General features: G+C 36.5%; 1 protein-coding gene across 1 annotated transcript; it reads left to right on the top strand.

Annotated features, from left to right (window-relative positions):
• The first annotated feature begins 5,488 nt into the window (after positions 1–5,488).
• On the top strand, positions 5,489–8,107 carry LOC132544531 (putative amine oxidase [copper-containing]). The gene is made up of 2 exons (XM_060208140.1): positions 5,489–7,564; positions 7,787–8,107. Exons 1-2 carry the CDS (start codon positions 5,489–5,491, stop codon positions 8,105–8,107), a joined length of 2,397 nt encoding a protein of 798 aa, XP_060064123.1.
• The last annotated feature ends 6,826 nt before the right edge of the window (positions 8,108–14,933 follow it).

Here is a 14,933-nt window from a genome sequence, read left to right as displayed (position 1 = left end):
GTCTCCACTCCCAGTGTAAAACACGCTGGGACATATCAAATATCATATTTTCAACTGATATCATGTCCAAAATCTCATGATGGTAAATATGCTGGTTTTCCCTACATGACGCAAAAGACATCGTGTATTTCGTTTGTTGTAGGTTACTTTCGTTCTGGGGAACTTTTCGTAATTATGATGACATTTTCTACCTTGATTGTAAGATTATCTATCCCGAGGTTGTTGGCATATCAATACCATTAACAAGAGAATATTGAAACAAAAGCTGAATGTCTATAAAAAAAACAATGGAATGAGGGAAAATATGAAAACGGGAAAGAACTATTTTTATGGGACACCTTGAAGAAATGCACTGAGAATAGTTAAATGTTGACAGAGATAATATGTTAGTTGTTCGTTTCGATTCCTACCGCGAGGTGGCGTGAGTAGAAAGCTGAACTCACTAGCCGTCCTGTGGTAGTGATCTTGTGCTAGGCACTTTATCAAGGTTGTTCTGGGTAGAATTTGGTGGGTTTCCTGCAGCAAAGTAACCACCAGTTACTCAGGATAATCCCAGCTAAACTCCACTGGCAATTTACAGGGGGATAAATCCAGAGACAAAACGGGTCTATTTGATACTTGTATTATATGCACCTCGATATTAGGTTTTGCTCAGAAGTGTGCTTTTTACTTCCGTGAGTTTAGTTTTCATGCGTTCAAGTATTATTCATCCTCAAAACTCCATAGGATACGATCATTTTGTTCTCCATACTTGTTTAACTATTTTAATCTTAGCTTTGTTGACATTTTAGCGTTTCCATACTTTGATACATAAAAGATACGCATCATACCCTGTAAAGAACACCATGAAAGAGGTAACAGTGACAACCGATAATGAATATCTAGTTTCTCACATTATAATATGTGAACAGAAAATAAATGAAATCTGAGTGATTAGGTAGAGCCTGACCGCTATTTCCCTTCGACGCGATGTGTGGTGACCGCTTCAGTGTCTGGCTTTGAATAATCTCATTGGATATTGGAGTTCTTAATACTGTTTCATTATCATCAACAGAAGATACTTGACAAAATTAGCATTTTATCTTATTTGACCATGCAATTATCCACACGCATTCACCCATTCCAAATACCAAATTGAGATTCTTTTTCAGCACAGTGAAACATTAACCATATCGCTATTTTTAACCTCTAACCCTTGTTTGTTTGGGTACGATGGTAACATAGGACTTAGTCAGGACATGGTCCTTAAAGTGGTCGGGTGGCGTAGTGTTAATGATTGCCTTTCACCTAGCCGTCCGGGGTTCGATTCCCAGACGGACGTAAAAAGGTACTGAGTCACCTACCCGACCACGTGGGTTTTCTTCGTGCACACCGATACTTAAATAAGACACCTCGTGCTCTACTACCCGAGTCAACAAGAATAGTTAATATAATCTTAAAACCTCTTTCGTAATTGTTGTAAAATGAATAAAGTTGATATATTTCAAGAAAATTGTCACTCGAGCGTATCTTTATATCTGTTGTAAACGTTTATTAGGACATGGTTATTTATCAGTACCTGGTATATGTATCTCTATGTGCTGTATGACCTCTAAGACCTTCAAGTATATACATACACTTACTACTTATATAAGAAATGATGTCATCCATTCCCGTTCTTACATCAGTAACTGTATTTATGTCCTAATTCCTGGACTGTATCTTTGTGCGCAATATCACTATTTATCAATAATGCATCCATACCCTGAGATAATTATTTATGTTGTGAGTTTTTTTATTCTTGTGGCCACTCCACATTCATATTACTATGCGTGCCCTGATCTATTTGCCTAACCTATATTTGTGTGTTGAAATCTGCGCTCCGCTTATCTCTGTCTAGTGAGCTACCATTAACGTAAAAACTGACTAGAGGACAGGAGCTCGCCGCGCTTTAAGGTAAACACTCCTATTTTCCGGGTAGATTTCGTTGATTTACGGATTTTCCTTGATATTGAAACTATTAGATTTACCAATCAAATAAGATGAGCATTTTAATTTTTGCAGGTCTACAGGCAGTTGGTCTGTTACTTGATTTATTTGAATGATTATGTCGCTACAATAGAGATATTATCATTTTGCCCTAACAATACATTGAGTGCTGTAACATTGAACATTTGATATTTCCATCGCTTCTGCATTAGTGGAGTTGATCAATGAAGCAAAAATCAACATTTTTTGTAAATATATGCCCTTACATCGATATGATCGATTTTGTAATAATGCATGTTTCATTTATCCGAATACAAGCTATCCTAGGAAAAGATCGCAAAAGTTAATGACTAAAGTTCAGACCATTGGAGGTTACTCGTACGTGTGTGCACGTCGCTGACTCTAAACGTGTACAAGCATATTCATATTTAAGAGCACGTTGACCTTGCTATCCGTATATCTATCAAAGAAATATAGATATCACCAGATAACTTGTGTGTCTGTATAAATTGTTATCGTTATCATATGGAGACATTATTACACACATACACACTAACAAACACACAAACACCGCTGATACTGCTGGTGTGACGATATGTAACTATTGTAAAGAGGCAATTGATATAGCGTGTTTACCAGACGAAAGACCCGCTGGCTGCAGGTTGGACAAACTTCTATCCTTATATTTAAAGTAAATTTAATTTAACATATCATGGCAATTTTTTGGCATATTTAATAGCTCGTATAGGCAACCCATTTTTAGACGAAAATGTTAGCTTATCTGACAATCTCTCCCAGTATGCATTGCTATACTCTATATAACAAAGTTAAACGTAACTGCAGGGTACGACATCTCCGATACAAATTGCTGATACGATTCATTAAATAGGAAGTTGTCACTGTATAATTCTAACATATACTTACATTCTACAGTGGTTACGTTATTAGTTAGTGTGTGGCTTTTTTAATTGTAAAATATTTGCTGTTGAATATACTTAACCGTACAAAAAGTACGAGTAATGTTAGTGCACCTTAGCTATTCCCGTAATAAAAGTTAAAAATCCGTCATCCATGAAAAAAACTTATCCATGCGGTGCGCTCATACAACCAATATACCGTGAATGTAGAAATGCACGAGTTCTTTTCCATTCAAACCAGTGTCGATTTCTGATTATCACCAAGAAACACGATCGACTTTACAAATATGCTACGGCTATCTCAACTAGACAGAGGACAGGATTTCGCAATGCTCACGGAGGTAGCACTCAACAGCAGGTCTTTACTCACTTCGGAGCTCACAAATTGACATTAAGTCGGTTAGTTTTTTACGTCTAAACGCCACGTGACAGAAGGTACGGCGGTTTGCCACTGAAACCTCAACGTTGACCACGTCGTTTGCGATGGTTGACGGCACATGTGCCCAGACGTGTCCCTATTAGACGTTGGATGTCCATGCCCGGATAATTTTCGATTCACCATCGTGTCTACATCATTCTCTCCCAGAGTGCATTGCGGTACCCCAATAACACCTCTGTAAACGGCTCGCGCCAATTAAAGATTCTTGAAAAAAATATGGCATACAAAACAGTCTACAGCTGTGTTATTCGTTGGTTATTTCAGGGATGCCGCCATAGTTTTGCACGACGTCAAACTATTGATAGTCCAAGAGCCGTTTACAGACTGCCTTTCTCATTTAGGCATATCGCTCATAAATGTTATTTTTATAAACCATATCGTTGAAATTGCATTTCTTTTTTCCTCTTAGAATACTTAACAAATAAAAAGGTTATCGAGATGGGTATCAGCGGCAGCTATGTAAGGTTTCAGTGAAACATGGTAAATGAGGGACCACGGGATTCAGTGAGTGTCTGCTTATGCACGTTTAAATGTCGATCAAATCTGTTATGGAGTGATAATGTTGTGTGATGTAATAGACATATGACCGTGCCCAATCATGGCGATGGGGCCTGTGTGAGGCCTCCGCGCACACGTTCGATGACGTTCCAGCTTCTTATGGATGGTATGACTGCTTACTTGATTATCAAGCAAGCATTTTAGGTAACACAAATCCAACATGATATACCGTCTTTACGCTATTGTCTTATCTCATACACGTGTAATGTTCCTTTTTGGTTGACCATCGAAAACCATTGAAATTTAAATACTAATGGTTTATCAATGCTAATGTTTTATAGTAAAATGATAGAAAAATTGCAATTATGCAAATAAGCTGAATAACGGTATTCCATTGGTATTTGAATGGAGCTAATTTGATGACGGATCAATGGTTTTACGATGCGATTGATTTTTGCTAAGTGTCTTTAATTTCTAAAAGTGTGAACATTGGCATTAAATATGTCATTGCAACAATCGTTATTTTAGCGAAATATTGCATGGATTTTGACACGAGCAAGATAATGGATTTGATCCCTCAGAGGCCAAGTGTTGACGGGGCATATGTGAACCTAGTCTACTTTCTGTAATATCATCTCTATGACCTATCATGGACGTGTTAACTATACAGAGTCCGCGGCTCCTATAGTGTCTATCAGTAAAGCTCATTCGAAACTATTTCTGTTGAGTTCACATAATTTCATATCATCTATCAACATAAACGACTATTCAATTTAACGTATTTGTCAAAAAATATTTCATTTTACATAGTGATGGAGCCACGATAAATTGGGCTAATTTATAGTCAGTAAGTGTCATTTTCGGCTGGAGCTCACGCAGACATCCTGTATGCTCCTGTGAAAGAGGTTAGGTTATATATAGTTGGCACTGCTGAATAGGATTTGCGCCAAATTGTTTTTAATAATACGATTAGAATTTGTTATATTAAACAATTATGGCAACATTGATTATCTTCACTCCATAAATCATCTTATCGATAAAAACAAAGGGCTATGATATTTCGCTATCAAAACCAGAACACAGAATGATCAAGGTATGACTCTATTCTATTTCAATTTCATCTTAGTGCCGTACATTCACCACAGCGTCATAAATACCGTATATTTTATAAGACATGGAATTGCTATCTCGTAACGTCATTGGACACTCGCATGAGCGTGACATATGACGTTTTATCACTGGTGAAGGGTGCAATTCAATGTTACATATGATAACACGTGATCGGATGTAAACCAATCGGCATCCAATAAAAAACTGAAAATGTAATAAACACATATGACATGAACGCCAAAGATAAGTGAAAAATAACATATACTTAAAGTAATGTAAGCGTATGGCTCCTTATTGTCATTTTAATTAGTTTCCCATTCGTCATCAAATTTAGTAAGAATGGCATGCTTTAGCCAATTTCATATCTTTATTATTTTCTCTAGAAATATTAATTATTTGTGTATGATATATTCGAAGAATTTACAGATGTGACCTTTTTGTGACTAATAGAACATTATACATAAGAAGTTGGTTTGTATGTTCCTCCTTCGACTTTCTCGGACATCGTACGCTGATATTGTAGAGCAATTTTCTTTTCTTTGCAGCAAAAGTTGAGATGGAAAAGTATCGACGGTCGATTGGACGATGGAGGTTGTTATCATTCGTTCTCCTGTTGTGTGTTATTGCCCTCTTGGTAGGAATTATCATCATATCCTTCGTTAAGAACAGACAACTAGAAGATCAAAAGATGCCATACTGTTCTGGGAAGGAGGACATCAATCTGGCGGAGCCGACTGTTCCATCGGTATTTCACGACCTTACTGCAGTTGAGGTCGATGGACTCATGAAATACTTGCATTCGCAGAGAAGTCTGAATTTAGTGAAACCTGCAGATGCTAGAGTAAACAACAGCTATGTCTACCTTGCAGAGGTTTACGTGCCGCCAAAGATCAAAGTATTGGACTATCTGGATAACAATGGTGTAAAACCTGATAGGGAAGCAATTGTCACAATATTCAGGGGAGATAAGCGACCTCCGATAGTAGAAGAGTATATAGTTGGTCCCCTTCCCAATCCGAGTAATTTGAAGGAAAATCCTAATCATCGACAGAAAATCCCGTTCAATCTTAGACCATTAACTGGACCAGAACTCGGACTTGAGATAGTTTTACTTGAGAATGCCATTCACAACACTTTATATGATCTTGTTTTGGAAAGTTTTGATGGCAAATTTAAAGATTGTGGCGATAAATGTTTGACAATGCAGGCCCCTGCCCCGTATTCTCCTGCTGTATCCGGTGTACCTCACGGGCGGAAGATCTGGTTCACTATGTTACGTTTGGTTGATTTCTTTATTCTACATCCGCTTGATTTTGCTGTTCTTATTAATTTTAATCACGACATTCAAAACATTGAGGTCGAAGCAGTTTGGTACAATGGACAATCATTTAGCAGTTTAGAGGAATTGGCAACTGGTTATTCGGACGGATCCGTAACGAAGACAAAGGTTCCTTTTCCACCACAGAATGACAACACATTTTCCAAAATGACAAGACGTGGCCCGGCCTTTCAAAACGAATTCAAAAGAGACCCGCTACAGTTTGAACCTGATGGTAAGAGATACGCCATACATCACAACCATGTGGAGTATATGGGCTGGAAGTTCTACTACAGAATGTCATCTGTATCAGGTCCACAGGTATACGATATCCGATTCAGGAACGAAAGGATTGCCTACGAAATCAGTCTACAGGAAATTGTAGTACTTTATGCCGGGTTTAAACCAGGACAGATGTTTCCGGATTATTTTGACAGTTGCACTCTGATAGGGCCCCAAGATAAAGGACTGGTACCGGGAATTGACTGTCCAGCTCACGCCACATTTATGGATACATCGTATGTCTTGGAATCCTCGAAAGAACCGATAACATTTAAAAACGCTTTCTGTTTGTTTGAGCAAAATAGTGGATACCCATTGAGACGACACCATTCTCATTCCATGGGATATGGTAGCTTTTACGAAGGAATGCCAAATGTTGTGCTTACACTGAGGTCGGTGTTTACTGTGGTGAACTATGACTATATATTTGATTTCATCTTCTTCCAGAATGGTGTTGTCCAAGTGCGAGCCATGTCAACAGGGTATATATTGGCTACTTTCCATACAAATCAAGAGGCGCCCTTTGGAGCTCAGGTTCATGATAACATTAATGGAAATCTGCATACTCATCTTTTCAATTTCAAGGTAGACATCGACATTAAAGGGAAAACAAACCGATTCGCAACATGGGACATTACTCCTACATCACGACCCAACGATTACTCCGCGATACCAAACGCCCACTATCACATGATAAATTACACACGTGAAGTTAAAGAGACGGAACAGACGGGTGCGTATAAATTTGACTTCGAAACTCCAAAGTATCTCCTGTTTTACAACGAACAGGAAAAGAATGCTTATGGAAATCCAAAGGCATACCGTATTTTAAACAAAGGAATGGTGAAGCAGCTTTTCGCTGAGGGTGAAGGAAATGAGCCGGCGGCCAGCTGGGCGAGGTACCAGTTGGCTGTGACACAGTACAAGGAGTCAGAGCGGAGGAGTAGCTCTGCGTATTCTTACATGGACTCATCAGATCCCGTGGTTCAGTTCCAACATTTTATTGACGACGACGAACCCATCAAAGACGAGGTGAGTTATCACATTAATTTAATCGAAATTTTGTTCAATGAGTAATGATTTCCTTTTTTCATTTTGGAAAAAAAAAACAAGAAAAACTGCCAAATCAGATTATGCTTGATATCTTTTATACAACAATTTTATCTGACATGAAAAACCATATTCCGATTGAAATACATGTAATATTTATTGGAAAAAGACAATCTTGTGTAACCATGGTTACTATATTTACAGGATTTGGTGGCTTGGGTGACGATGGGCTTACACCATATCCCACACACAGAAGATCTTCCTGTCACCCCGTCGCCAGGAATGGACCTTAGTTTCTACCTCCTACCTTACAACTACTTTACAGAGGATCCAGCCATGGCATCAAAGAGTTCTGTCCGAATAGAACTCAAGGACAGAAGTAAACCGAAAGACGGAGTCCGGGTCATTCGGTACGGACCTGAAGAGGAAAAGCAATGTGTCGCTCATAAGAATAACTATTATGACATGTTGATGAAAGATCCGGAAGTGATTCTCGATACTGGAAGCGCATCAACAGCTATTTAGATGCCATTTGGTCATCATCCGGTTTTCTTTTTCACTGAAGTAAATGATTGTGTTTGTGAAGATGTTCTGAATGAAGAAGGGCGACATGACAAAAATTATTCCGATACATCAGACATGTTGTACCAGCAAAAGAGGGATGTCAATTTTGGTCGATGTCTGGACTCTCAGTGATATGTTTACTTCTTTGCAGGAGACTATTTAGGTCAGGTGTGTATAGTATGGCATTCAAAACATCAGATATTTTGTGGGCTCACTAAAAATGTGTGGGTCAAAGAGGGGAAGGGGTGCCAGTGTAATATGAAATATTTTGTAGCTTAAATTCTTAAAAGAGTAGTATTGAAATAAGTATAAGTTGAATAAAGTATGTCGAAAACAGATCCATTAGGTCACATGAGGTAGGTACGGGATAAGAATGTATACTCTGTAAACTGCTGACAGAGTCTCACGGGGAAGGGGAGCAGAGTGTCTATGGGGGCTGCAGAGGTCAGGCAGCATTTTTCTTTATTCTATCATAGAGAGAGTGCAGAATGACTCGAATTGGCACCTTTCATCTGATAAGCGGTCTTCCATAAATGAACTTGTAGATCCAAACTTTGTAGTGGAGTTATGTAACGGTGTAGAGCACTCGTCAGCAGGACGTGTTCACATGCCGCTACTAATAATAATTATGCTTGCTTCATGAATATGCATGGGGTGGTATACTTTGATATCTAATGCTCCACCTGGCATTCAAGTACACATACAGTATTGCATCTGTGTGTCACGTTACTGTTGAGTCTGCTGACTTCAAATCTATAGCGAACACAATCACTGTTCACTGTAACATAAAACGTACTGACACCAGTAATAACACAATTATTGTTCACTGTAACATAAAACGTACTGACACCAGTAATAACACATTCACTGTTCACTGTAACATAACACGTACTGACACCAGTAATAACACAATCACTGTTCACTGTAACATAAAACGTACTGACACCAGTAATAACACATTCACTGTTCACTTAACATAAAACGTACTGACACCAGTAATAACACATTCACTGTTCACTTAACATAAAACGTACTAACACCAGTAACACACATTCACTGTTCACTTAACATAAAACGTACTGACACCAGTAATAACACATTCACTGTTCACTTAACATAAAACGTACTAACACCAGTAATAACACATTCACTGTTCACTTAACATAAAACGTACTAACACCAGTAATAACACAATCACTGTTCACTTAACATAAAACGTACTGACACCAGTAATAACACATTCACTGTTCACTTAACATAAAACGTACTAACACCAGTAATAACACATTCACTGTTCACTTAACATAAAACGTACTAACACCAGTAATAACACATTCACTGTTCACTTAACATAAAACGTACTGACACCAGTAATAACACATTTACCGTTCACTGTTCACTTAACATAAAACGTACTAACACCAGTAATAACACATTCACTGTTCACTGTAACATAAAACGTACTGACACCAGTAATAACACAATCACTGTTCACTGTAACATAAAACGTACTGACACCAGTAATAACACAATCACTGTTCACTTAACATAAAACGTACTGACACCAGTAATAACACAATCACTGTTCATTGTAACATAAAACGTACTGACACCAGAATAACACAATCACTGTTCATTGTAACATAAAACGTACTGACACCAGTAATAACACATTCACTGTTCACTTAACATAAAACGTACTGACACCAGTAATAACACAATCACTGTTCACTTAACATAAAACGTACTGACACCAGTAATAACACATTCACTGTTCACTGTAACATAAAACGTACTGACACCAGTAATAACACAATCACTGTTCACTTAACATAAAACGTACTGACACCAGAATAACACAATCACTGTTCACTGTAACATAAAACGTACTGACACCAGTAATAACACAATCACTGTTCACTTAACATAAAACGTACTGACACCAGAATAACACAATCACTGTTCACTTAACATAAAACGTACTGACACCAGTAATAACACAATCACTGTTCACTTAACATAAAACGTACTGACACCAGAATAACACAATCACTGTTCACTTAACATAAAACGTACTGACACCAGTAATACCACAATCACTGTTCACTTAACATAAAACGTACTGACACCAGAATAACACATTCACTGTTCTCTGTAACATAAAACGTACTGACACCAGAATAACACAATCACTGTTCACTTAACATAAAACGTACTGACACCAGTAATAACACATTCACTGTTCACTGTAACATAAAACGTACTAACACCAGTAATAACACAATCACTGTTCACTGTAACATAAAACGTACTGACACCAGTAATAACACAATCACTGTTCATTGTAACATAAAACGTACTGACACCAGTAATAACACATTCACTGTTCACTGTAACATAAAACGTACTGACACCAGTAATAACACAATCACTGTTCATTGTAACATAAAACGTACTGACACCAGTAATAACACAATCACTGTTCATTGTAACATAAAACGTACTGACACCAGTAATAACACATTCACTGTTCACTGTAACATAAAACGTACTGACACCAGTAATAACACAATCACTGTTCATTGTAACATAAAACGTACTGACACCAGTAATAACACATTCACTGTTCACTGTAACATAAAACGTACTGACACCAGTAATAACACAATCACTGTTCACTTAACATAAAACGTACTGACACCAGAATAACACATTCACTGTTCTCTGTAACATAAAACGTACTGACACCAGTAATAACACATTCACTGTTCACTGTAACATAAAACGTACTGACACCAGAATAACACAATCACTGTTCATTGTAACATAAAACGTACTGACACCAGAATAACACAATCACTGTTCACTGTAACATAAAACGTACTGACACCAGTAATAACACATTCACTGTTCTCTGTAACATAAAACGTACTGACACCAGTAATAACACAATCACTGTTCACTTAACATAAAACGTAACATAAATAACACATTTACCGTTCACTGTAACATAAAACGTACTGACACCAGTAATAACACAATCACTGTTCACTGTAACATAAAACGTACTGACACCAGTAATAACACAATCACTGTTCACTTAACATAAAACGTACTGACACCAGAATAACACAATCACTGTTCACTGTAACATAAAACGTACTGACACCAGTAATAACACAATCACTGTTCACTGTAACATAAAACGTACTGACACCAGAATAACACAATCACTGTTCACTTAACATAAAACGTACTGACGTGAAGATGACTGAAATATCACAAATATTTTCATTTATGCTGTTTTTAATTATGAACAATATGTTAACGTTACTCGTGGAGACATAAGTCTCTTGATGACGTCATCCAGTTTTATATGATGTTTTACATCGATTTGCTAATGTCAGGACGTCGTTTTATTTGGAGCTGAAAAAATCATGTTGAGGCAGGCATATAAGCGTTCTGCATTAAACTTATGCATACTCTGTATAACACATTAACCTGGAAGTCGAAGGGATTTTCATACTCGTGTATGGAAACATATACCATAATGCAGTAACGATTTGATTATATAAATTGCAAATTTAAACGAAGCGTTCATAAAAATACATGTACTGTTCATGCTTAAATCAAAATTCAGATATGTGACCATGGATTTTGATTGTCGTGTTTACCAACAAGTGAAATTACGACGCAAGATAAAGTGACACACAATATGGTATTCGTCATCAAACGAAATATTTAGGAATGGAAATGATCACAGTTAGCGTTATCCTTCGATCTCTGACTAGGGATAATGGCGTGTATTTCACTACTCTGTTTTACAGGTCCACTGCCAATCAATTAATGTAGATACGGAAAGCTCATTTTGTTATTAATTTGTTGTATATATATATTTTTATAACATATATAAACAGATGTCATTTTGTTTTACGTAATCCATGTTTGATAAACGTTGATTTATGTATATATACATATACTGTTATGTTATAAAAACTAATTATGCACTAGACATGTTGTTAACATTACAAATGACTTTTTAGCTCATTCTTATGTATGTCATTCCTTCAACCACCTCAAGGCAGTATGCTATCTTTCATATAATTGTGTCAGAGTTATCGCCCATGGTAATTTATTTCATCATCATGTTTTTATGAAACGTCATGTGATAATTAAAAGTTATCCCAGAGGTGACAATTTAAAGCTCCTTGTATATATCTAAAATTGTCATCAGTAGCTAAATTTCCAGTTAGATCCAAATGCACAGTTTCTTCATTTTTTTTTTGTTAGCCCTAGGCTTATTCCAGCCTGTTGAATCGAAAGTTTCGTGAGAGGAAATCTTAAGCGTCGATTTATTATTTTACTGTTTATATATGCTTCAACGACAGAAATAAAGAGGAAAAAAATTACCATATACCAGATATGTCTCTTTTATCACAAATAAGCCAAGGACTAATGATGCCTCAAAGGTTTTGGTAGTGTTATAGTCTGAGGGGTTTCGACTATCAACCCACGATTTTGTTTTGTCTTCGTCGAAGCCGATAGTCAGAATTCCTTCCAATATGAAAAGCCAGAGTCCTTGGAACTGGCAGTTAAATTAATCACCTCCTCGGTTTGTCCATTCAAGATGTCATTCAAGATTTCGCTACATGCTTCAATTACACATGAATCATGTAAAGAAGGTACTATATCAAAACAGAAACAATGTTTGAAATGTAACATTACGATTAGAAACGCTAAATATGGTAGTTTTCCAAAGACCGGAAGTACAAAATGTAATTAGAGCTTACTAAGTTTATTTCTGGAGGTAGAAAGTAATCACGAAATCGACTCCGGTTATGACAAACTCAAAAGGCATATATCGTTATGAAAGTCTATATTGTAAGTCATTAAATTTTTGTATTAAATGACAAAAGGACTATCCCTTAGTGTGACACATAGGATATTCCACGGACATACAAGTAATTCTACTAAAATGAGTCCCCTTACATAGTTAAAGCAGTTCCGGATTGAACAGGCAAGGTAACTGCGTCTTTGGCAGCAAGTGAAACGCAGAAACTACACAGTTTCTCAAGTAAATCGTACGTGCTTTTTGTCGAAATTGTATTTGTTAATGTGATTTTTGTCGTCGCGTGTAGTCTTATGTTTGCCATTCATGAAGTCCAAATCATCTTTCATGAGAGTTATCTTTCTTGCTTAGAAAAACCAAATACCCATAAGAAAGAAGTAATTTTGTCTTTTAAACTGAGATGTCACCGCCAGAATCCACTTACGGTGCATTAGATTATCTTTAGTAGTTTATAGATATATTAATCAATTGGTATGAGAAAGAAAAACATATCTAATGGTAACTCCCTTTGTCGTATAATGTAGTTTTATAGTACAAAGAATCATATTTTATCATTAACGTTCGGTTTTGTTTACAAACCAAACAAACAAACTCCAGAAACTACTTCTCTTTCGCTCTCAGAACACGTCAGCCTATCTAACCTAACTACAGAGACCGTTCTCTATGTTGTCAAGAGGAAAGTAATGGCTTGAACTAGATTCTAGGTTCTCTATTCAGTATTGATAAACCTGTCGGGTACCTTTACCTGGAGTTGTCGTTCCTTACACATTTTATCGCGTGTAAAAAACGACAACACTGGGTAGAGAATCGACAAGTCAAAAATACCAACTTCATTCGTTATACTTATCAGAGAAGATCAGTCTTTTGTGCATTCCCTGTGATACACTATTTGCAGTTGAACATAATCCAATTCTAAATCCTAAAAGTATCTGTTTATCATGGTTGATTATTTACTTACATATTAAGATCCTACAATAATAAACAAATATTGGAATAAATTTAAATAAATAATAATGATAAAAAACACAAAACAAATCGACAAGCAAACAGAATCTTATTCGTTAAACTCAAATTCAAGAAACTATGGTAAAATATGAACAGAAGATAAACAAAAAAAAAACCACTGAAAAAGTCCAAGGAGAATAAATATAGGTGCTTCATTGACGACAACCGCCACCTAAATTTTGGTCTATCCACGTGAGCTATGTCACATTCCCTTAGAATGAGAACAAGGGAAAAAAACAATTAAACCACCAAGCATACCAGCAAACAACTTTATATGGCACAAAGAAATAAAATATTTCCCAACAAGATCACTATGACGACCGTAAAACATATTTTTTTTAATCTTGAATTTTTCTGTCAGTTGCTGAAAACCGTTACATCGGGAACAAGCCGTTCTATTAAGTGCAATATTTAAACACCACAGGTTGGGGAAGCAGGGTTGTTGATATTCAAAAATAGAAAAGTACACAAAAGGAAAATTGAAATCATCACGCTTGTCATACAGCTTAGTGGAAAGTTGTCCCTGTTGGTAGCAGTGTATACAAAATAATATGTCGTTTTCATGATTCGCAATTCTGGTGGATATTTATGATACGCATGATTAATCTTGTTATTTAAAGAAAGTGAAATTGAAAGATTTTATACAAGGTGTTTGTGACCTGTTTTGATAAACTCTCTTCATACTAGCTTCCGGATACCTCACTGAACAACACAGTTCAAAAAAGATGAAAGTGTAATTGTAACTAAAATCTTTTAATATTTCTTTTTGACACTACTGGTTTTGAACACTTTATATGCAGGTTTTTCTTTAACAGTTTTTCCTGTTTGTACAAAGTCTCGTTTGATGTACGAAGATAAACAGCGTAATTTATTTTAGATCAGAACTGCAGTAATATATAAGTCAAAAAACCGTTTAGTACATTGTATATTAGC

This window comes from Ylistrum balloti, unplaced genomic scaffold (genome assembly GCF_031769215.1).
Source record: "Ylistrum balloti isolate Yb309-2 unplaced genomic scaffold, AGI_CSIRO_Ybal_v1 Utg369800, whole genome shotgun sequence".
In the NCBI taxonomy this organism is placed as follows: domain Eukaryota; kingdom Metazoa; phylum Mollusca; class Bivalvia; order Pectinida; family Pectinidae; genus Ylistrum; species Ylistrum balloti.
Note: the sequence above shows the minus strand (reverse complement) of the source record. Positions and strands in the feature narration are given on the sequence as shown.

Bases quoted from the DNA above. Each gene is read 5' to 3' on its own strand.
- LOC132544531 (XM_060208140.1), top strand. From the start codon at position 5,489: ATGGAAAAGTATCGACGGTCGATTGGACGATGGAGGTTGTTATCATTC. The intron at 7,565-7,786 runs GTGAGTTATCAC...CTATATTTACAG, and splicing joins ACGAACCCATCAAAGACGAG to GATTTGGTGGCTTGGGTGAC.